At 38.5% G+C, this 20,915-nt stretch overlaps 2 protein-coding genes across 7 annotated transcripts in view; both read right to left on the bottom strand.

Annotated features, from left to right (window-relative positions):
• The window catches only part of LOC143468652 (obscurin-like), a 33,308-nt gene extending 20,748 nt beyond the window's left edge, over positions 1–12,560 (bottom strand). Inside the window, exons 1-29 of the mRNA XM_076965982.1 lie at positions 12,458–12,560; positions 11,170–11,664; positions 10,673–10,850; positions 10,468–10,527; positions 10,039–10,237; positions 9,607–9,799; positions 9,335–9,528; positions 9,150–9,243; positions 8,775–9,057; positions 8,532–8,668; positions 8,172–8,352; positions 7,793–8,090; positions 7,476–7,599; positions 7,023–7,162; positions 4,386–4,518; positions 4,160–4,295; positions 3,948–4,087; positions 3,557–3,675; positions 3,318–3,435; positions 2,907–3,114; positions 2,688–2,802; positions 2,348–2,557; positions 2,048–2,174; positions 1,814–1,971; positions 1,517–1,646; positions 1,234–1,400; positions 819–948; positions 557–720; positions 118–438 (exon numbers count right to left, since the gene is read on the bottom strand). Of these exons, the coding sequence (XP_076822097.1) occupies positions 118–438; positions 557–720; positions 819–948; positions 1,234–1,400; positions 1,517–1,646; positions 1,814–1,971; positions 2,048–2,174; positions 2,348–2,557; positions 2,688–2,802; positions 2,907–3,114; positions 3,318–3,435; positions 3,557–3,675; positions 3,948–4,087; positions 4,160–4,295; positions 4,386–4,518; positions 7,023–7,162; positions 7,476–7,599; positions 7,793–8,090; positions 8,172–8,352; positions 8,532–8,668; positions 8,775–9,057; positions 9,150–9,243; positions 9,335–9,528; positions 9,607–9,799; positions 10,039–10,237; positions 10,468–10,527; positions 10,673–10,850; positions 11,170–11,664; positions 12,458–12,560 (5,055 nt within the window). The remainder of the gene's footprint in view (positions 1–117; positions 439–556; positions 721–818; positions 949–1,233; positions 1,401–1,516; positions 1,647–1,813; positions 1,972–2,047; positions 2,175–2,347; positions 2,558–2,687; positions 2,803–2,906; positions 3,115–3,317; positions 3,436–3,556; positions 3,676–3,947; positions 4,088–4,159; positions 4,296–4,385; positions 4,519–7,022; positions 7,163–7,475; positions 7,600–7,792; positions 8,091–8,171; positions 8,353–8,531; positions 8,669–8,774; positions 9,058–9,149; positions 9,244–9,334; positions 9,529–9,606; positions 9,800–10,038; positions 10,238–10,467; positions 10,528–10,672; positions 10,851–11,169; positions 11,665–12,457) is intronic.
• LOC143468285 (myosin light chain kinase, smooth muscle-like) overlaps positions 11,826–20,915 on the bottom strand; it is a 58,098-nt gene continuing 49,008 nt past the window's right edge. For all 6 annotated transcript variants that reach the window (XM_076965402.1, XM_076965403.1, XM_076965405.1 and 3 more), the window contains 15 exons: positions 18,567–18,769; positions 18,145–18,298; positions 17,407–17,534; positions 17,159–17,268; positions 16,950–17,056; positions 15,815–15,902; positions 15,418–15,621; positions 14,722–14,842; positions 14,458–14,574; positions 14,122–14,225; positions 13,888–14,040; positions 13,616–13,739; positions 13,297–13,446; positions 13,021–13,181; positions 11,826–12,821 (listed from right to left, as the gene is read on the bottom strand). In XM_076965402.1, coding sequence (XP_076821517.1) covers positions 12,674–12,821; positions 13,021–13,181; positions 13,297–13,446; positions 13,616–13,739; positions 13,888–14,040; positions 14,122–14,225; positions 14,458–14,574; positions 14,722–14,842; positions 15,418–15,621; positions 15,815–15,902; positions 16,950–17,056; positions 17,159–17,268; positions 17,407–17,534; positions 18,145–18,298; positions 18,567–18,769 — 2,072 coding nt within the window. In that variant the 3' untranslated portion in view covers positions 11,826–12,673. The remainder of the gene's footprint in view (positions 12,822–13,020; positions 13,182–13,296; positions 13,447–13,615; positions 13,740–13,887; positions 14,041–14,121; positions 14,226–14,457; positions 14,575–14,721; positions 14,843–15,417; positions 15,622–15,814; positions 15,903–16,949; positions 17,057–17,158; positions 17,269–17,406; positions 17,535–18,144; positions 18,299–18,566; positions 18,770–20,915) is intronic.

Genomic DNA, 20,915 nt, shown 5'->3' with positions numbered 1-20,915 from the left:
GAGCGTTTATATGCCTTTAGTTGAATAATAAAAGGGTAATACTAGGTAAAATAAAAGTAAGAAGTATTACTGATTGGTATACAAATCTATTAACGTCAGTATTAATCCAAAACAAACCTTAAAACCTCCGTTATTAATGTCTATAGGTATTCCGTCCTTTTCCCAATCAACTATGACATTAGAATGCGACAGGCGAGCTGAAAGTTCGACATCCTTCGCTCCTTCCAAGACAGTCATTTCTTCTGCACTGTCACTTGAGTCATCAATGAACCCAGCAGCTAAACCGGAAGTAGACTTTTTCGAAGTACTTTCCACGAAGACTTCAAAGATTTTTGCTTTGTTTGTCGTGTCTGAGACAATAACGCATTTATATGTTCCAGCAGTGCTCGCCTTGACTTCACCAACAGTAAGTTTGCGTCGGCAGCCTTCACTTTTCGTCTGCAAGGAAAAATGAAAAACTTGAATCAAAGCACGTAACGTCAGAAGTTCAGCGTTATGTTTAACAAAACAAGAAAAACTAAAAGGTTAACAAACAAATGTATCAGAGAGCACTTGCCTTCAAACAGATGTCAGATATCTTGACCGGAATATCGTCTTTTGTCCATTGCACCTCGACGTCAGGATGAGAGACCTCACAACAGAGCTGAAAGTTCTTGTCACCTTCAACGAACGTAAGTTTTTCTGGTGACAAATTGTTTTTGGAGGTGTCAAAATCAACCCCTGAAATGTAGCATTAGATTGTAATTTCATCGCTATATGTTTATCGCCTAGAGGCCATTTTATTGTGGTTTCGTCAAACGAGCCTTTCTACCGCTTACTTTGTACAGTAACATCAAAACTTTTCTTGCATTCACTGTGGCCGGATAAAATGACGCATTCATAACATCCCGCTGTATTTTCAACTACTTTGCTAAAGATTAGGTCTCTTGAGCAGCCAGTCTCAATAACCTTAAAAATATATATGTATATGTAAGTAGCTTACAGTAATCAATATAATTCAATCAACGTAAAATAGCCCAACGCTTCGGGGACCAGTGCAATGGTATGCATTGTTAACTTGCAGAAACGTTTGCAATTAAAACTTTTCAAGTCTTTACAGTTGTAGTGATAGTTTAACACGAGTTTTGAATTTTAGTTTAGCAGTTTTTCATACTTCACATGTTGAAGTGAAACTCACCATATAACAAATCTAAAAACTTTTTACCACAAGAGTGGTACACCGAAAGGTATTACCTTAACATTTTCCTTTTCCGGATCAATTGGAATTCCATTCTTTTTCCACTGAACTTTCACTTTAGGATGCGACAACTGACATGACAATTTCGCATCATGCTCACCTTCCAAAATCATTTGATGACGACCTGCTGACGTAACACTTTCGTCATCAACAAAATGCAAACCTGAGTTAGAAAGAAATAACACTTAGTTAGAAAGAAATATGCCATACACATCGTTTTAATTATCAAGTATGCAGACTATCAACTACAGCTAATTCTCTAAACAGTGTAATACTCACTCTCAACAGATACAGTAAAGGATCGATTCTTTGCTTTATCTCCAGTTGCAATGACGCAGTCATATAATCCTGCTACGTCAGTGGTTACATCATGAATTTCAAGCTTTCTTACGCAGCCGGACTCAATCACCTTCAAACCGTTAACAAAAATTTCAGCGAGCACCTATTTAGTGGAAATCCTAAAATATGAGGATTTACCGCAAAAGTAAAAATCATTATCGTCGTCAAAGCAAGCATATCTACTGTAAGTTAGTAGTTCTCTACAGCATAACTCGCCATGCAAAATTTAGGACGTACAGTAAATATTTTGTTTGCTTTGTCAACTAGTTTTCCATCTTTTTTCCATTCAACTTTTGCGCTTTCATGAGAGACTACACAAGATAATTCAACGTTTTTTTCGCATTCTACGCATGACTTGATGACGTTATCCGCAATTTGTCCCACAAAAGATATCTCTGAAAAAGAACACAATTGCATCTACACTTAAATACACATATTCGAAAACTTTGAAGCAAAGTCGACTATTCTTACCATCCACAGAAACACTAAAAGTCATCTTTGCTTTTTTTTCATTGCCAACAATACATTCATAAAAGCCACTTTCATCACAATTTACATTATTGAACTTAAGTTTCCGAAAGCAGCCATCTTCTATGATCTAAAGCGTTAATATTCCTGAATTAGTTGAATATTATCTTTAGATTGGCTTAAATAGAGAAAATTTTGTTTTAACTGATATATGTGATGCACATAAGAATTGTCAATTATTATACAGTAGCACAAGAACACTTCGATAACAATGAATTGGTAAAGGCTATAACTACATTACACCTCTATGTTTGAATTTAGAAGATCTAGAGGTTTGCCATTTTTCATCCATTTAACTTTTCCATTCTTGTTAGATAATTGGCAGGTTAATTCATATGGGGAATCACCCTCCAGAAGTTTGATGGGAATGGACGACAAACCATTTTTATCCTCAACGAAAGTAACGAAGTCTTCGACGGGAGGGAAAGAATCTTGTTTTATTTCTTGAAAAATCTGGTGAGTACAAAACAAATAAGAGTAGCTAATTGTAAAACTAACTATTTTTTATGAAATAAACAAATTCTTGTTAAATTAGTTAAACACAAAACTAATAGTAAAACTTGTCGTAATATAACTTGGATACCAGTTTTGTTGAAGCTTTATCTTTATCCACAATGCATTGCAGGATACCCTCATCTCCTTCAGTGATTTTACTAATTTTTAAAGATATTTTGTCTCCACGCTGTTTAATTTTATACCTGCAGAAACAGGACATGAAATTATGACAATTAAGTCTAAACATCATGTTGTAGCATGTAATATAACAGTAACTTATTGTTTCACACTCTACAGTAACACTTACTTTTTGCTTTTTGGCACCACTGGTTTACCATTGTGTGTCCAGGAGAAGCTACATGGTTTATCAGATGAAAGTTTCACTGATATCACCGCATCATCCCCGATTCTAATTGGAGTAACATCCGGCAAGGAACACGTGATCTTTTGAAATGGTTCAATTTCAAACCATCCTTGAACGATTAATTGCGCAGAGTTTGTCACTTGGGGCTCACCTATGCCAAAGACAAAGTTTCAGGTACAAATTTTTAACCAATGGTTGGCTTCCTTTAAATTATAATCATAAACGTAGTACAGAATCATAATATTTACATAGCAAAAACCTCGTCTTCATATGTATGCAGATCTAATAAATATGCAATGAGAAATAGTCAACACCAGATTAATTATATCAATCTTAATGACGTTTTAGGCCTACCTGGCAATTCAAACCGTATCTCTCCTGAAGCGGTGTTTCTGATGTTTTTTAAGTGAAGTATCTGGTACTCTCCTCTTTTTTCGATGATAACATCATGGGACTGATCTAATTCAAGGCCCTGAGTAATATAAATATAATTTCAAATGGGTTAAATTGAAAGCCCTTTCAATCTGTTATGAAGCCACAGGATCTGGAAACAATCAATCAGATCAGAGTCGGAGTCGGAGAAAGACCTTTACCTTGTGAAACCATTTTCCCACTTTTTTCACATGTCTTGACAAGCCCAGTGTAAACACAGCTTCAGCATTTTCCGTTACATTGATATCGGTAAATGGTTGCATCACACTAAGAGTTTTGCCTAAAAATTTTAGAACACATCTTTAGACTAAGACTATGGTTGTAGAATTAAGTTATATTTAAACGGATTCCAGAAATTGCCAAACTAGCCTACTTCCGTAAAATCTACGACAAAAATCCTTTAGTGTTTTTTTTTCAACATTAACTGTAAGGGGCGAAAAGAATGGCGCTAATAACCTTGTTATAGCATAATGTACTTATAAATAAATATTTGCTCATAAACTATCAACGAACAAGAAAAAAGCAGCAAAGTCAAATGAATTAAGTCTCTACCTTGAACTAGTAGCTGAGCGGATGTGACCTGTTCATTTTTTTTGGTTTTAAACTGTACGGTCGCATTTCCGGTTCTGGTCAGGTTTCTCATAATGAGAGAATGAGCGTTACCAGAAGTGAGCATTTGACAACTTTCACCTCTGAAATACAAATAAATGATAATATTTAATATTTAAAAATTATGTCCAAAGAAAAGATGCTTTCCAAAATACCGAGGCGAAAGTTTCAATCCATTCATAAACCAATCCCCTGTAGCGGAGGCTTGGTTTAGTTGAACGTTGAAACGGGCAGTTTCCCCATCTTCTATCTCAACATTTTCCAACCCTTGAATTATTTTCACCTTCTGGGCTGTTAATACAAATTCATTTAAACCGTGCCAAATGCAAACAACTGGTAGACTGCTTAGAATATCATGATATTTACAAACATTAAATTTACCGATGTCGATTGACTCCGACGTCACACTTTTGCAACCAATGTTGTTCTGAGCTGTTAAACGGAATTTGTAAGAGATTCCAGGGTCTACACTTTTCGTAGTGAATTCGCCACTCTCCGATGGTACTTCTCCAATCTACAACGTTATAAAATAGGTAAGCACTACTACCAGTTGTAGACGTTGGAGTAATTCCATCAAGTAATCGGCCTAGTTTTACAATGGTCCAAATTTTCCCTTAGATAGTAATTGAAGGCCGGCATTTTATGTGAAATACACAGAGTGCAGTTACTATTACTAGATAACTGATAATTTCATTGTGCTTTGTTCCTTTTTCATCAAAGAGTATTTGCTTAACGTTGTTAGGATATAACTTTTAATCCTGCAAGTTTGCTTGAGTGAAATAGCCTGCAAATTAATGAACAGTTAAGAAACGGAAATATGCTTGCATCACAAATGTATTGCTATGACGGAGTAGTCTAACTCTTCAACTATGCTTGAGTGGTATCGCGGCCTTGAAACAAAAACATGAATGAAAGTGAATATAGCACCGTATGTAGGTCACGCAACCCGTTGTTAAAGATAGGCGGGTGGGTTAGGTTAGGTCAGTGGTTCTCAAACTGTGGTACGCGTACCACTAGTGGTACGCGAGAGCTTTTTAAGTGGTACGCGTACCGCTGAACATGATTTTCGATGTGCTGTGAGTAATGTGTTGCCCCGGATAGACAAGCTTGTGCAGAAGAAACAGTTGCTTCTATCAAATTAAATTGTGTTTTCTTGCTATTCATTGGTGTTATGGTATAGTAATAACGGTAATAACTAATAAATACCGGTACATTTGAGTAAAATAAGTCATTCAGGAGCCAGGTGGTACGCAGTGTAGTAAAAAAAACGAATGAGTGGTACGCGATCGCAAAAAGTTTGAGAAACACTGGGTTAGGTGAATGACTATGTAAAAAGTAGATTAACGTTACGTTAAGGTTACTAAATTAGAAAATTTAAGTTAACTTAAGAAGAAACTGTGAAAAATATCTTCAAACGCACGATCTTTTCCGGTGAAATAGTGGCAGCCAACACGATTTGATTTGCTGCGAACGTGGGTTGGAGTCAGACTAGCAATCATTTTATCCAGCTTCCCTAATCTTAATTATGAGACTATTTTTCACATTTTCTTGTTAACCTAACTTAAATGTTATTATATACTAGCCCATATCTTCCTTTCATTCAAAATAAAACTTCAGTTAAACCCTAAATAACTAAAATCAACTTTTTGTAAACCAATTATCCTAACCTAACCGCTATCGTTAATAACGTGCTGCTTGACCTACTTTAGGTGAAACACTCTGTCAAAATCTAGATTCAGTTTCTAAAATTTATTGGAAATCATCGTCTCGTCGATACTGATGAAATAAAGCTAGAATTTCTTCTGCGTATCTATTCGCTATCTATTGCTGGACTAGTTGACTTAGATTTGTATTGCTGGCTATCCTTCGTGCACTTGCTGTATGATCGAATGAACTATTGTCCTAGTCACCATCAGCGAAAATAAGAACTACTGTAATTAACTAGTCTCTCAGTATGACGTAAGAATAAAGTGGAAGGTTACTACAGGGCAATATGAATGTTTTTTCCGAAATGTTTGTCGCGATGATTGTAGTAAACGACAGAAAATAGAATGAAACATCAAGAAGTGGCTCGGTAGCGTTATAATTTGACCAGGCTACTGAACTCGCCCAAGCTCAGTAATTGGCTGGCATTGATAAAAGCAGCGTAAGTATCACGCGGCCATCAGTTATTATACTTTAAGAGTTTAAAACTTTAAGATGTAATATACGGCTCATTACAATTTCCTTAAAGTAAGGGTTAAGTCCTAATACAAGCTGGTCTTAAATCATAGTGAAGTTGTCAGTAAACATACTGGTGAAAGGATTTTTAATAATAAGCAATGGTTAAGCAGTTATTGCCAAAATTGTATCGCAATTTTAGCCTTCTATTATGAAGGGCGCGGTCACGATGTAAAAACAATTTTCCTGATGACTGGGGTATGTATTAGATATGGTAGTAATGGTAGGCTAGCTAACGCGTATTGGATGGAATACGTCTCTATAGACTGGTGAGTAGTTGCAGGTAACATTTATTTTCAGCATAGGAATATCACTGAGGATAGTACTTAAAACTGGTAAAGCATTCTTGTTTTTTCCGCAGTTACCGGGCTAGGCAAGAGCCAACAGCTAAACTGAACCGTACTGTAATCAAGCTATTACATCAGTACAAATACACCAACGGTAAGCTAGTTCAGGCTTATTATTCAATCAAAATTTTTCCTGTAATATACTTAAGTACGCTATAATTATACATATTACTCTTTACTTGTCTGTAACAGGAAACATTCTATCCATACTTGATCCAAATACCTAAGACATCCCTATTGTTTCTTTTATTGTGACGGAATAATAACCGCCATTCTCGTCATCATTAATCGATGAATTTTCGGTTTTTGCCACTTATTTACAGGCAGCTACTCTCTGATTTATGGCCAACTTGTTTTTGGACTTGCCCTTCACTTTAAAGGTCCAAATTTAGGCTGCGGCCCACAGATAGCCACCACTAAAGTAAGCGATATAACCCTACACTACTTCAACCTTTTTCCAGAATTTGGTTGCTTCCGAATAAAGCTCAACTTCAAAGTCAACTTCTGTTTCCCGGGTAGGTTCCCATTTTACTTTGATGGAAGTATCCTCGCAAGCAATAACCTCTAGCTTATCAGGAACGCGTGGCAATTCTGAAATAAGGTTATTACTTTAATCTTAGAATAAATGGAATAGTTTAAATGGTTCAGCATAATGTCATAGGTTGAATGGGATACGCGTTGTTCAAATTGAGTAGTAAGGTTTTAGAAGCTAAGAAATCTATAGGTTGCGCAGGTCGTTAAAATTCGATACCAGCTTTATTTGTTTTAAATTAGGCAAGAATTAAATTAAATGATAAATTATAGGGCTGAGTTTGTGTGAGAATGTGATAGCTTTCATGTTATTATGTATCCTTGAGCTGTTGGATGTCTTACTGGCGAAACGGACTCAACATTTTGTATTTACCTTGCACAGTGAGCGCGGTTGTGACAAAGATATCGGATTCTGGAACAATGAATTTAATTTCACCAGCATCTTTAGCGCAAACGTGCATGAGCATCAAGGAATGCTTCGTACCATTTCGTGTAATCTGTGAAAAGAGTCAGCTTCCTGTAGTCCCACAAAAAAAGAAATAAATGAAGAGCAAAAATTAGCCTATTTTTATATATTTGAATAATTAATTATTCAAACCAGCGTATAATTAAAAAAAACAAAATGCATGTAAATCATTGCGTCAGAATAGAATTTTTAAAACCTTTGGTCTTAAGATTGTGTAAGCGTACTTTGGCTCGGTCGCATGTGGTCAGGTTTTTGCCATTTAATGTCCACATTGAGGTGGCGACTTCCTCAGATAAAACTTGTTGTAAAATTAAAGTTCCTTTCTCTGGTACTTTCATTGAGGGAGGGGCAGGTCCGCTGACGATCTTAAGACGTTCGGACTTTCTTTCTTGCTTACTCTGAACATCTTCCTCCTCAGAGCAGATGCGAAGTTCAGTAAGTGCTGACTGTTCCCCTACCTGGCATCTGTACTCACCGCCATCCTCATTCGTGACAGATTTTACGGTGAGCTGCCTCATAGCACTAAATAAATCAAGACAGGAATAAAGTTTGAAAGTTGTAGTTAGGACCAAAACATTTTGACGGAGAAAATTTCGACCTTACCCTTGGGACTCCATTTCGTACTTTTCAGGTCGATCTTTTAAATTTTCGTCTGCTTTCCACCAAGTTGTCTGCTTATTTACAGCATTATCGTGAAGTAAGCATTGAATGAAAGCATCAGCTCCTTCGTGAAGAGCAACTGTTGGCTGGGGCGGTTTTGCAAACACGGGAGGAATTAACTTTTCTTTATATGTAAAAGTAAAAAACAACATTTAAATGCCCTGAGTGTAGTTAAATAAAGTGGTCAACAAGCCGTTGGAAAAGGCACTTAATAAGGATCGCAGAAGAAAAGTATTATGCATTAAAACAAACAATGTCACTTAGCACCTTACCTTGCACTATCTAATAGTAAAAACAACAAACCTTTTACGGAGACTTGTAGCAGGGTGGTATATAAACCGCCCGCATTACACGCAAGGACAGAATACAACCCTTGGTCTTCCAGACATACTCGAGTAATTCGAAGTTGATAAACATCATTGTTGTTCTGTAGACTAAACCTACGACACAGAACAGAGAAACTAATTTAGCCGTCACCAAAACTGTGCTTGTAAGGTCTGTGTGGAAGAAAACTAGAAACCTTCTAAACTTTAAAAACACTTATACCTGTTACCGGACTTTAACGGCTTGCCGTCCTTATGCCATGTCACTTGGGGTCGCGGGTAGCCCTTAACTGTGAGACTTATTTTGGCGTTTTTGCCGGCGTTCAGTGTGACAGACTTAGATGTAGAAGATTTTCTCTCGGACAAGTTTGGTGTCCGATTTGCTGAAAACGCTACATCAAAACCGGCTAGGGATGTTTTCATCGCATTTGCGCCAAATCGAATTGAAGGAGCAACAGATTTTTCTCTCATTGTCACGTCGAGCTTGGCACTACAGGATACTTCTCCTGTGCCGAATAAAACATATCTTTTACGCCGACTGATAGAAATAAATAATCGATAAGCAAGAATGTTAAGTGCAATGTTAAAGTATTTGCACCGGCGTGGTTGACGGCACAGCAGAAATAATTTCCAGTGTCTTCCGCATTAACTTTTGAAATTCTCAGCGTATGGTGGGAATGGATGTTTTCAACCTTGATTGAACCACAAGCTTATAAAGGAGAGTTATGGATGAGCGCTATAAAGTAAGTCATACATGTTAATAGGTAAATTCGCCAAACTTGCCACAAAATGTTGATCAATTTCGATCTTTCGTCCTGCTGGTGTATACCAGGTTACTTTGGGCTCTGGAATGCCATGAATGGTGCATTGGAACATCGCTGAATATCCTGTCCGGACAATCACCCCGTGCGGTCGTGTGACGAACACTGGGGCAAGGGGTGGTATATCATAGGATAGAAGGCCTTTGTAGTCATCAGCTATACAAATTGCAAAAAGCGGGCACTTGAAATCAGTATTAACATCATATTTCAGGTAATAAAGTGAAATATGCATACTGTCGCCTAGTGTAAGAAAGGCAGCGCATATCGCAATTCCTCTATCATTCTCTGCGACGCAGACATATTTTCCACAATCTGTCAATCGAGCTCTCTTCACAACAAAACTGTATCCGCCACCGGATTTTTCGCTGATTCGATAACGAGTATTGTCTTTTGCTGTCACTACAGTGTCTCCTTTTTTCCAGTAAACCTTAGGATAAGTATCAGTAATAATTGCCACTAAGTTAAGCAGTATCGGTTTTAACAGATCAATAAAGTGTATTACTGTATTATATCGCCTTCGATGTATTTGCAGACTCGATACAAGTATCCGCTTTGCTACACAAAATAACCAAACGTTTAAAACAGAAATGTACAGCAGCTGATACAGATGCTATACAATGATGCTACAAAATATTTCATTTCATTATCCTGTAAATTAACGCTCACTATTGGCTTTGGTGTTCCAGCCACTGTACAGTCAAAGGAAACAGTCGAGCCGACTTTTAATAAAGCGGTCTGGGTTCGCTTGAGGAACATGGGTGCCCCCTCAAATTCGACTTCCTGGTGCTCGTTCGGTTCCACGCTTAAATCAACTGTGCACGTTGCCTCACCAAGCGGATTGATCGCTCGAACTTCATATTTTCCACTAAAAGAAAAGATATCAGGTCAACGTACAACGTACGGTGTTCGCTTTTGGGAGGGATGAACAGGTAAAGTACAAACTTCTATAGACTTCAGCTCAACTGTTAGCATAAAAATTTTTTTAATACGTTGGCTTGAACAGAATTCTATATCGTCAATCAATTAAATGACAAGCTGTTATGGCATTGAAATACGTATCCGAAATAAAACCTATTAGTGCTAGGTATTACTTACTTGTCATACCACCTCGCTGAAAGCACCTTTAAGCTAGCGTCTGTGCTTTCTTCCAAAAATCTAAGTTTTGTAAAAAATGCAACGTCTGTGGGAACTCAACTTAGCAGGACTTTATAGTTTAGCAGAAACTTTAACAATCAACTAGTAGTTGATTGTATAATATCATAGAGAAAATGCATTCGGTTTTATTCAGCGCCACTTTTACCTGTGTCTCTCTCCGTTGTAAATACGCGTCCCGTACATATACCAGTAAACGATAGGGGCCGGTTTGCCGAGGACAGTGCACTTTATTAGCGCATCGCTGCCTTCTGGGACGCTCTGCGCAGTCGGCGCTTTGACAAAGCGAGGAGACACGCATGTGGATTTCTTGTGCACCAGCTCGTCTGCACCGAAAGTAAAAAGAGAGTGGTGTTAATGGTGGATTGGTAACTGTTAAGTAAACCAAATATTAATATCTGTCGTTTGGTTCATTTTTAATAGTATACCGTGCATTATGCAACATATTTAACTTGCTGTCATTAATCGCGTCTCACTGCTAACAATATGGGTGACTTCATTAAAACAAATGAAGGCTTAAAACAATAAGATTCAACAAACAAACACTTGACCCTCACAAATAAAATAATCAGCACACCAGATAAATAGCATATTTAGTTTTTGCGTCCCTGGAGAAAGCACGAAGTTTATCGTTCATAAACCTACCTTCCATTATTATTAGTCGAAACTTGCAATTTGTTTCACCATGCTGGTCTTTGCCAACAGACAGATACTCTCCACCGTCACTTAGCTTCACTCCGTGGATCACAAGATAGCTGACGACAGAGCCTGTGACAAATTTACCTGGACTGCTGGATGCTACAATGTATCGACCCCCGGATTCAATTCGATCTAGGGCTTCATTATCCGACTCATTTTCCGAATCGTTTTCTTGGACTTTACGCTGAGATATTTTAAACCACTCTGTCTTTACACCGGAGCAGTCAAATGACTTTTTACTCTCTGGTAACTTTGTCTTCCATGGCGGAAACATCTCGAAACAAAACACGGCTGTTTCGCCCGGTTTCATCCATTCGGTTACCGCAATGTCATCTCGACTCTCTCTGGAAGTAGAACATGATGAAGAAGAGGAAGACAAGCGAGCAAGTGACTCGCTTTCAAAGATGCAAGGATCTAATTGAGATCCTGTAGATTTTAAAGCTGAAAAAGATAGAAAAACGAGATGATATAAGAGAAGAAAAGGAAAAAGGGCAAAAAGATAAGATGAATTCAAAAGTATTCTGAAGGGAGGTATTGAAAACTGAAAGGTTATACAGAAACACTGTAGTTGCTGCTTTGTACAGATCTTAACACTTCTTAAAAGCGTTTGTATCTTTTTTATTTATATATTTCATAAATTTTGTTATTGCAACACAAAATCATCACTTTGTTATTATAATGCCAAGAATGGCAAAAAATCACAAACGTTACAGTTTTGACGTGCGGTGGCAACATTGTGTAGAGCAACTAGATATGACAGCACCCTCGTAATTGACACTTGACGAAATCACAGCACGCCAAGCAACGTTACAAGATACTCTATCCAGTTTATATCGAAAAGCAGAACACGAAAATGATTCGTGATAGACAAAACATTCAGCACAACCAAGGTATAAAACAACACCAATCACAAAAAGTTGTTTTAGCTGACTATAATGTTAGAAAAAAGCGAATGAAAGTGCTCCAATAATACGGCTTCAAATACTTTCACCGGCGGCAAGGTTCGACAAAGTTTCAGCAACCTTGTGTTAGACACATGTGCGCTGATATTCACTAGAGAAGCTAAGATTATTATTTCGGTAATGATACGTTTTGCCTGACCAGGTAGTTGAAAATGTGATAAAAGCGAGTGGGGGTGTAGCAAGTAAGGTGAGAAATAGCTCTATCCTGCTTACACTGAACACTGTAATTTGGCTATGATACCCTTTTCTCTCAGGCAAGTGCATAAAAGTACCTTTTGGAAAGAGTTCACGATAAACGCACAGCGTAGGAAAGCGACATTGCCTTCGCATGAGCGCGCAAGACTTAGACAAACTGGGCAGTATAAGAAAAAACATTGCATAAGCTCGCGCGTAAAAGCTCGATACCAACGAACAAGCGTCAACAATGCGCAGGCACAAAAGTACGCTAACTGTGCAAAATGGGTTACATGCATGACGTGCCAATGACGTCACACACCTGGTGTGATGACGATCAGTTCTGCGTTGTGTGTAGTTTCTCCTTCGCTGTTTATCGCCTTGCACGTATACTCTGCTTCATCTGCTTCTGTAGCTTCAGTGATGAGCAAGGAACACACGTCATCCTCGGTGTATGAAATGCTGCGGAAAGAACATGAGTTTTATCAGGGAAGTAGTTTACCAATTAAGCAAACCGCCATTGGAATGGGAAATATTGTTTTCCTTTAATTACTTCAAAGCAAACGGTTACTTCGGAGTAATAACGATTACTCCACTCAATCAGGTAACATGGCGGCCTTTTTTGCCTTGGTTTACGACGAGTTTTATCGTTTATACTTACCGGAAATGACGTGTTTCTTTGAGCGGTTGACCGTCCTTGTACCACATGATTTCCGGGTCTGGCTTTCCAACAATGATGCATTGAAATCTGGCAGCGGATCCTTCGATCACTTCAATATCATCAAAGGGTTCGATAAATTCCGGTATTCTTTTTTCGGGCTCCTTAAATAAACAAAAAAATACATAATTTGTTTACAAGCTACATGATGACAGCGCTCAAGCGAAACAAATTGACAGAAAACGATGTCCATCTGATTGCTGGTAATCATTTACTGACCATTTCCTCGTCCTTTTCACGAACCAGTTGGGCTTTGAGGGAGGACAGGAATCCGGACTCGCGTTGCTGTCCAATGTTGGACGAGTTTGTTGGACCAAGTCGGGCCAGGGCTGCCAGCCTTCCGAGAGCTCTGACAGCGTTGCCTGTTTTCTGTGAAAAAATGAACAATCACAAACTTTTGTAAAGACAAAGTTATGGCCAAGGGTAAGGACATAATAATGTATTTGAGCTAAAAGGAACGCACAGATAAACTCGGATAGGTCATTCTGTTAATAATTATGACGTCATCACTTGTGCGTCGTAACGGACAGACACCGACCTGCCACTTTCGGCGTGCCAAAAAGCGTTTCAGGTTTCTTGTGTCCAGTTTACTTCTGCTCATCTTCTTTATGTCGTTCTTCAGCCATTTGTGTCCTAGGGCTCCTTCAACAGTAAATCTGCTCCTATAAAATCGAATGCGTCAAAGTTAAAAGATTAGTTTTGAAACGGACTATTTCGAGACCCTACCATGTCATTATGCCTTGTAAAAGTGCGACTAGAGTTCACTGCAGAAGGAACACCAAGAAAAAACTTCACAAAACAAACTCTTACTTGAGCGAATGGACAAGAAGATGAGAGATAAAATCCTTTGCATCATCCGAGATCTGATCAAAAGCCTCATCCTCAAAGTCCCACTGAGCAGCAGTGATGTTGGACAAAGTCTCCGAGTCGACATCGCCAGAAAAAGGAGACAATCCAGACAAACTGCAGCAAACAGACCGAAAGTTGTAAACAGCTTACAAACAGGAATTTTCAGATACAACATGGTAAACACAAGAAGCTTACAGAATGTAGCAGATGACACCAACGCTCCACATATCCGTTTGAAATCCGATTGTTTCGTAATTGATCACTTCAGGAGCGACAAACTCAGGTGTTCCAAACATAACCTGAAAGGGTAATCAGCATTTAGTTACTCGCATAACTAGTTATGTCATTGCGAATAAATCTGGGTGATGAAACCAGCTCGACTAGAAAAAAGCTTTAAGCAAAGCTACATCTCATACATTGAGTCCGTTGACGCATTTTTTGTCATAGTAGTAACAGGATGCAAGTAAGAATTTATCACACTATCGACTAACTAATCACTAACGCCTAATCGCCCACTATCGCCTAACTCACACGAATCGGTTCCTTCGGGTTAAACTTGCGAGCTAATCCAAAATCAATCAGTTTGATTTGAGTCCCGGTTTTGTTGATGCACATGATGTTTTCCGGTTTCAGATCGAGATGAAGAATCTAGACGAGAAAACAAGACACAGGTTATAGTTTATGACACGTAACACTTCTAACGTCATAGAAAATTTAAAATGGACAACAATGACTAGCATTTACGGCACATATTCTTCAGCAAATGGAGTAGGTTTAGTAGGTGAGAGTATATACCGAACTATCATGCATAAATCGCACTCCAGCGCATATCTGCCTCATGTACTTTATGCATGCGGCTTCTGTGAGTTCAAAGTCTTCGTCAATAACACGTTCAAACAACTCGCCGCCAGCGACCCTGCAAGTTTGAAAAACTGGTTTATGACTAAAGTTTTCAGCCATTGTGCGGCGCTTACATGTGGTGAAATAAAAAAAAATTAAACTCGATTAAAACACGTTTGGCTGAAAATCGAAAGACTGAAAGTTAACACATGCTTAAACACAAGACACAGATACTCAATTTAACCATTTCATTGAAAGCCGTGGAGTGAATATTTTAATATGTTCTAAACTTCCAACATGGCCCTACAATTTTGTCGATATGAACAAATTGCAGAAAAATATAAGATTAATGGGTTGAATTTTATTTGCCTAAACTGAAGTTATTTTACAAGGCCATTCAAGTACAAATAAGAACAGGAATAAACATCGGTTCCGCATAGAAAGAAACAAGTAAGGCAACGTATAAAGATTGATGTACGATAACGCAAAGTCTAAAATAAATCTAATTTACAACTAAAATATATCATCCAGGCTTCAAAACAAATGTAAAAAGTATTGGTGACGGGCTACTCATCTCATATTGCACAAATTATCAGCAGAATCAACAGCACGATGTAATTCGAATCATACGCATAGACACAAATTACTTACAGGTCCATCACCATGGTAACCTCTCGCCCCTGGTTATAAGCATCGATCAACTGCACCAGCTTGGGATGACGTAAATGGTTCATGATCTCTATTTCAAGATTAACAGCCTCTTTGTCTTTGGCCTTGAGCGCACGCATTATTTTCGCGGCGTATTGCTTGCCGGTTGCGCGATCCACCACACGATGAACCTTTCCAAATCTTCCCCTGATAAAGTTGAAATACTTTTGTCAATTACACCTCTGTTCTGTCAATCACAAGCTCTGTTTTGTCTAGTATTTTTTTAACAATGATTTGCCGACATATGTTTGACTTTGTCATTAAACGGTTTTGTACGTTGTTTAGGTTTAGGAGATCCACTGAATTCCAATGTTTCCAACCAAAGTTAAACAAAACTTACTGCCCAAGTTTCTCACGAGTTTCGTACTTGGCTGAAAACTTTTCATTATGCTTGATTGCGACTGGACCATACTTGACAAAGTCTCCATCTTGGTAAGTAGAATACGGTCAAAAAATTGAACAATGAAAATAGTAATTTAGCAATAGTAGTGTAAGACTAACATAGTTGGACTATAGTAAATGTGGACCATAACTTCATACGAAGCTGACTGGCGTTTTAATGTAAATTGACGAAGCAATTTTTACAAGAAATATGTTAACTGTCATGGTTATTTTTACCATTCTTATTCTCATTATATCCATTTTCTATTTCAATATCCATTTTTACATCCATTTAGTGGAAGATATTGCTTGTCGGCATTTACATCATACACTGTACAGATAATAGAAATCAAAACTCAGACTTTCGAGAACTTCTGATGAACTTCCGGCAATTCAACCCCCTTTTCCTCAAAAATTCCGATCCTGGGTTCTATCTAAAACTGACGAACTCATGTTAAGTTTAATTTCAGAATCTCACTTAATAACCTGCAACGTACTGCATTACATCAAACTCCCAAAGCTCGAACGCATAACTTTGCTCATAGATTCATAAAACTAAATAAGACTCCTGCTGAAATCATAACTTGAAGTGATAGCAAGCAGCTGCTAGGCAAATCGTCGCCGAAAAGGTCGTTAGTCAAGGCTAATCGGTGTCTGTGTGAAGCGATAAATTACTATCCGGTGCGCACCCCTGTCAAACGTTATCTTAAAATATTCTAGTGCTAGAGATGCTTTATGGACTGCTAGTGGTGACCGTGCGTTTTAGACAAAGGTTTAGATTATAAGCTATATAATTGAATTTAGAAAAATATTGCTCAAGTGTTTAAAGAAACCCAATAATTTACAACGCTTAATGCGGCTGCCATAGAATCTTGAAGGCGATGCCTTCTGTCATATGCGTTACAAAATTTACACAAAAATAGGTGACTTTAATCCTTATAGGACTTCATACAAAAGGCCAAGGGATAAGCAGTCTTTATCTTGATTCTGCTTGTCCTATTGCCATGATAAGTGAATGTCTTCTAGTACATGGGCACAAGAGCCCCTTTTAACAAATATGGATAAAATGTAAGGCTTTTTACATCTTAACTCACCTTCCTCGTCGCTAGATTCCGCGCCATTTTGAACAATAACCAAATTGCGGACGATGTCAGAAGCCGGTCCTGGCTTGCTCAAGCCATACTGGTTTCTTGCCGAGACCCTACAAACAACAGGTATAAATTGCATGTCATAAAAATACATTAGTATGTCTAAAATACCAAATGAACATTTTTCTTTCTATGCCAATATTGCCGAAACCAACCGAAACATATAGGCAGCGTTTTTCTCCAGTTTGGACACCGTATGTGAAGTGCTTTTTGTTGATGCCGCTTGGGTCCAGCGTTTCCTTTCTTTCTGGTTGCTATCTTGCAACTGAATACACAATGAACAGAGTTAAAGCGGAATAGCGCAAGTACACGCTACTTCAATCACTGAAAAATTCCGTTTTCTTCCAATATGAAAATTGATTACACGAGTAAAGTTATCTTAAGCCTAATGCTTGAAACGTACTTTGGTCATTTCCAGAACATATGACGTGATACTACTTCCACCATCATAACCACTTCCATACCATGACACCACAGCGCTGTTGTTTGCTGACATTTCCGCAAATGGCTTTCCTGGTGGATCTGGTGCATCTGGGAATGAAAAACTTGGTGAATCCAGTTCAAGCAATATGGCGGCTATAACAATGGCTGTCGCATGCGTAGGAAAAACAATTGAAAAAAAATTTGGGTCGTTAATAAATAGATTTCTAAAAACGTCTGCAAAGTTACAGGCTGCAATGTTTACGGATTTCTGAGCAAGGACATTTTAACCACTTTCAAAGAAGTCGAGAATAGCTAGAGCTGAAAGTTGGCAGTACAGCTTAAACTAATAACAATTTTTAAATTATGCAAAGAAAAACGCTTCCCAAAACCACGAGACAAGCACTTTAAGCATTAGCAAGCAATACAAGGTTGTAAATGTAAGGCATGATTCATATTTAAATGTCAGTAGAGTATGTGCAGTAGACGTTTATCATAAGCAGTTGCGTATAAGAATTAGCAGAAACACAGTCATGTATAGTTAAACTAAACCGTGCTACTATATACTCCAAAACATCAATATGTGGATTAAAATTGCATTCGCAATCGCATTGTCATCATCACAAACATGCTGCAATGTAAATACACCAACACGTAACTCATATCAGGATGAAACGAAAAATAAAAGGCGCGAAATTGGTCATATCAATTACCAACTTACCAACGACTTTCACGCTGACTGAATATTGGTCGACGCCGGCAGCATTCATCAATTGAAGGGTGTAACAGCCTGAATCATCGCGCTGACTGCTTCGTATTGTCAAGGCCGACATGTTTTTCGAAGTCTCGATATTACACTGGCTGCTGTGCTTTATCTGTCACAAAGCAGAGGGTACTTTAACAAGTTATCAGACTTCCCTGCATTTTTACAACAAGTTGGATTTTTATCTTGTACCAATATCTGAAAGTCATATACTGTGTTGTTTGTATTTTATATTAATTTTAAAGCGTAAAAATACAAGACTTCAAAATACGCCATCAAACGTTCAGCACTGCCCGGAATTGTTTGTTGGGTAAGAAAGTTGAAAAGCATAACCTGAAAGTAAAACCGTTTTAGATTCGTGTAAAATTCGACTGTCTTACTTCATTGCGTCCTTTGCGCCACACAACTTTGAGTGGACCGGTACCGCCCAGAGCACAACACAAACTGATGGGGTTCCCTCTGAAAACTGTGCAATCCTTGGGTCCATCTTTGATGGTGGCTGGAAAACACGGATCCCCTCCCTTCGAGACCTTGGGAGCTTTTTTCTTGAATTTGGGAGTCTCATTTTCAGGAGTAGAAGGTTCTGTACAAATGTTTAGATACGTTAAAAGAAGATTTTAAAACCAAACGGTTTGAAGATTGTCCCTGGTTTCACTGCATGTGAGTGCTTGTATTAACGTTCAAGTATTGGGGTCGTGTCATGTTGTTTAACCAGCACTATTGCGTATCGCCAGTATGCACTCAACAAAAGTTGCTGATGTCATTGTATGTTAAATTTCTGAGTAAGATTAAATTGACAAACCAGTTTTGTGAAATCAACTGAAGATGAAGTTCGGCATAGGCCTAGTTACGCAAGGGTTCGGTTTCTTGCTTATTACAATATCCACTCACCCTCAACATATTTCTGTAAACTTTTGTGTAAAGCCTCTGATACGGTTTTCTTGCTCATCTTTTTAGTCCACCGAGCGTATCTTTGCGGGTCGTCAGTGCAAAATATTTCTGGTTGCATAGTGTGGGCCCTACGACGTCTTACTGACGGTGACGCATTCGGAAACATGTTCGTTTTGCTCCTAGATTTTATGTCCGAATTCGCACGCAAACGTTTCTCATGCAGTTGGGTCCTACCGACCGGAGTGAAAGGGTTTAATAATAACGTAGGCTTTGAATCTTTGGTCGAAGGATTAACTGGTGGTTTCTGGTCCAGCAAAGTAGTGTTTAGGGAATTGGGTAAAGGTGTTATGCTTTCATTATCACGGCAGTTAAAAGTGACGGAGCGAGGTCGGGTGATTTCTTCAGGGGATTCAAAAAGTGATCGTTTGAAGACCAAACACGCCGGAGTCGCGGCTTTATGAAACCAATCCCCGGTTTTCTTTTTCACGTCAATAGTCTTATCACAAACACGACAGATCCAGATTCCTTCAGGCTCTGGTTTTGACGAAAACAAGGAGAGAAACGCTTTTGATAGTGTAGGCGCTGGTACGGTTTTCTTTTTCGATTGATCTTCCTCCACCTCAACTGGAATCATTGATACAGTGGTGGGAGATAATAACTTTGCATCCCCGTCCTTATCTTCAGGTGAAGCGACTGAAAGAGTGGCAGTGCGTAGAGGCATTTTTATGGCAAGTAAAGGCGGTGCTCCATCCATACTCACATCAGCTTTATTTCCAAGAGGAAAAATATTCGCGTTTTCTTCTCCTGGCAAACAACTTTGTTTTTTTCGTTTATGCTTACGGCGACGTTTCTTTTTCTTAAGTCTTTTTGATTTTTTAAACTTCACACTCGAACTTCGGTTACGCCCCAGCATGATTTTAACGGTAGACGTTACAATGAGCCTTTTCGGATCAATTACGTCATTGTCCTCCATGTCACCAGCTATGGCGTCACTACTTAACACACCAGAATGAGAAAGTCCACTGCTATCGGAGGTAAATCCGCTTTCATCAGAAAAGTACTCCTCCTCACTTAACTGCTTATTATCAACAATCTTACTTCCATCGGTAACTGATTCTGAGTAGAAAGATTTCACGTCAGCCTCGGAAGATGTTTCAGAATTTTGCCGCAAAGGAGGAAATTTTAATACATCATGATCTTCCGAGGTCGAGGACAAGTTTCCGTTTAAGTTCTTTGGTTTTTTTGTTGTCAAGATGTCAAATTCCTTTTGAGGTTCAAATCCAGTAAGCATTGAGGTATCTTCTCTGCAAGGAAATTTCGCATCAGTTTGCATCCGATCTTCCACGTCAGACGTTTTACCTGAGTTTTCCTCAGATCCTTCACTGGCATTGGTTTCCTGGACTCCGTTCAAACTCTTTCCACTCAAAGTAGGTATCTCTGACCTAGTTTCACAAGGTTCAACGTGAGTTTGCGATTCAGTTATAGCAGTATCACTGTATGTTGTTTCTTCTTGAATTGGAGCTTTTTGTCGTTTCAATCGTAACGATCTTCGCCACCAACTAGAAGTTTCGTCAGAAAAACTTCGCTGTCTCAAATAAGGTTTGCTTCTCCAACTTCCACCTTCTGAGAAATTGTCAACTTTAACTTTTCGTTTAACGGGGAAAAGTACACTGGAGAGATATTCTTTTGAAGAAATAGAAGCGAACCTTCGGTTCTGTTTAGAATCTAACAATTCAATGGAATTGTTAGGTTTGCCGTTTCTTGGTGAACGTGGTGTCGAAGTTTTTATCAAGTTGTTCTTCTTTGACAAGCTTTTTACACCGGCCATGTTTAAAAAA

This window comes from Clavelina lepadiformis, chromosome 8, assembly GCF_947623445.1.
Source record: "Clavelina lepadiformis chromosome 8, kaClaLepa1.1, whole genome shotgun sequence".
In the NCBI taxonomy this organism is placed as follows: domain Eukaryota; kingdom Metazoa; phylum Chordata; class Ascidiacea; order Aplousobranchia; family Clavelinidae; genus Clavelina; species Clavelina lepadiformis.
The sequence above is the reverse complement of the archived record's forward strand: the minus strand, read 5'-3'. Positions and strand labels throughout refer to the sequence as shown.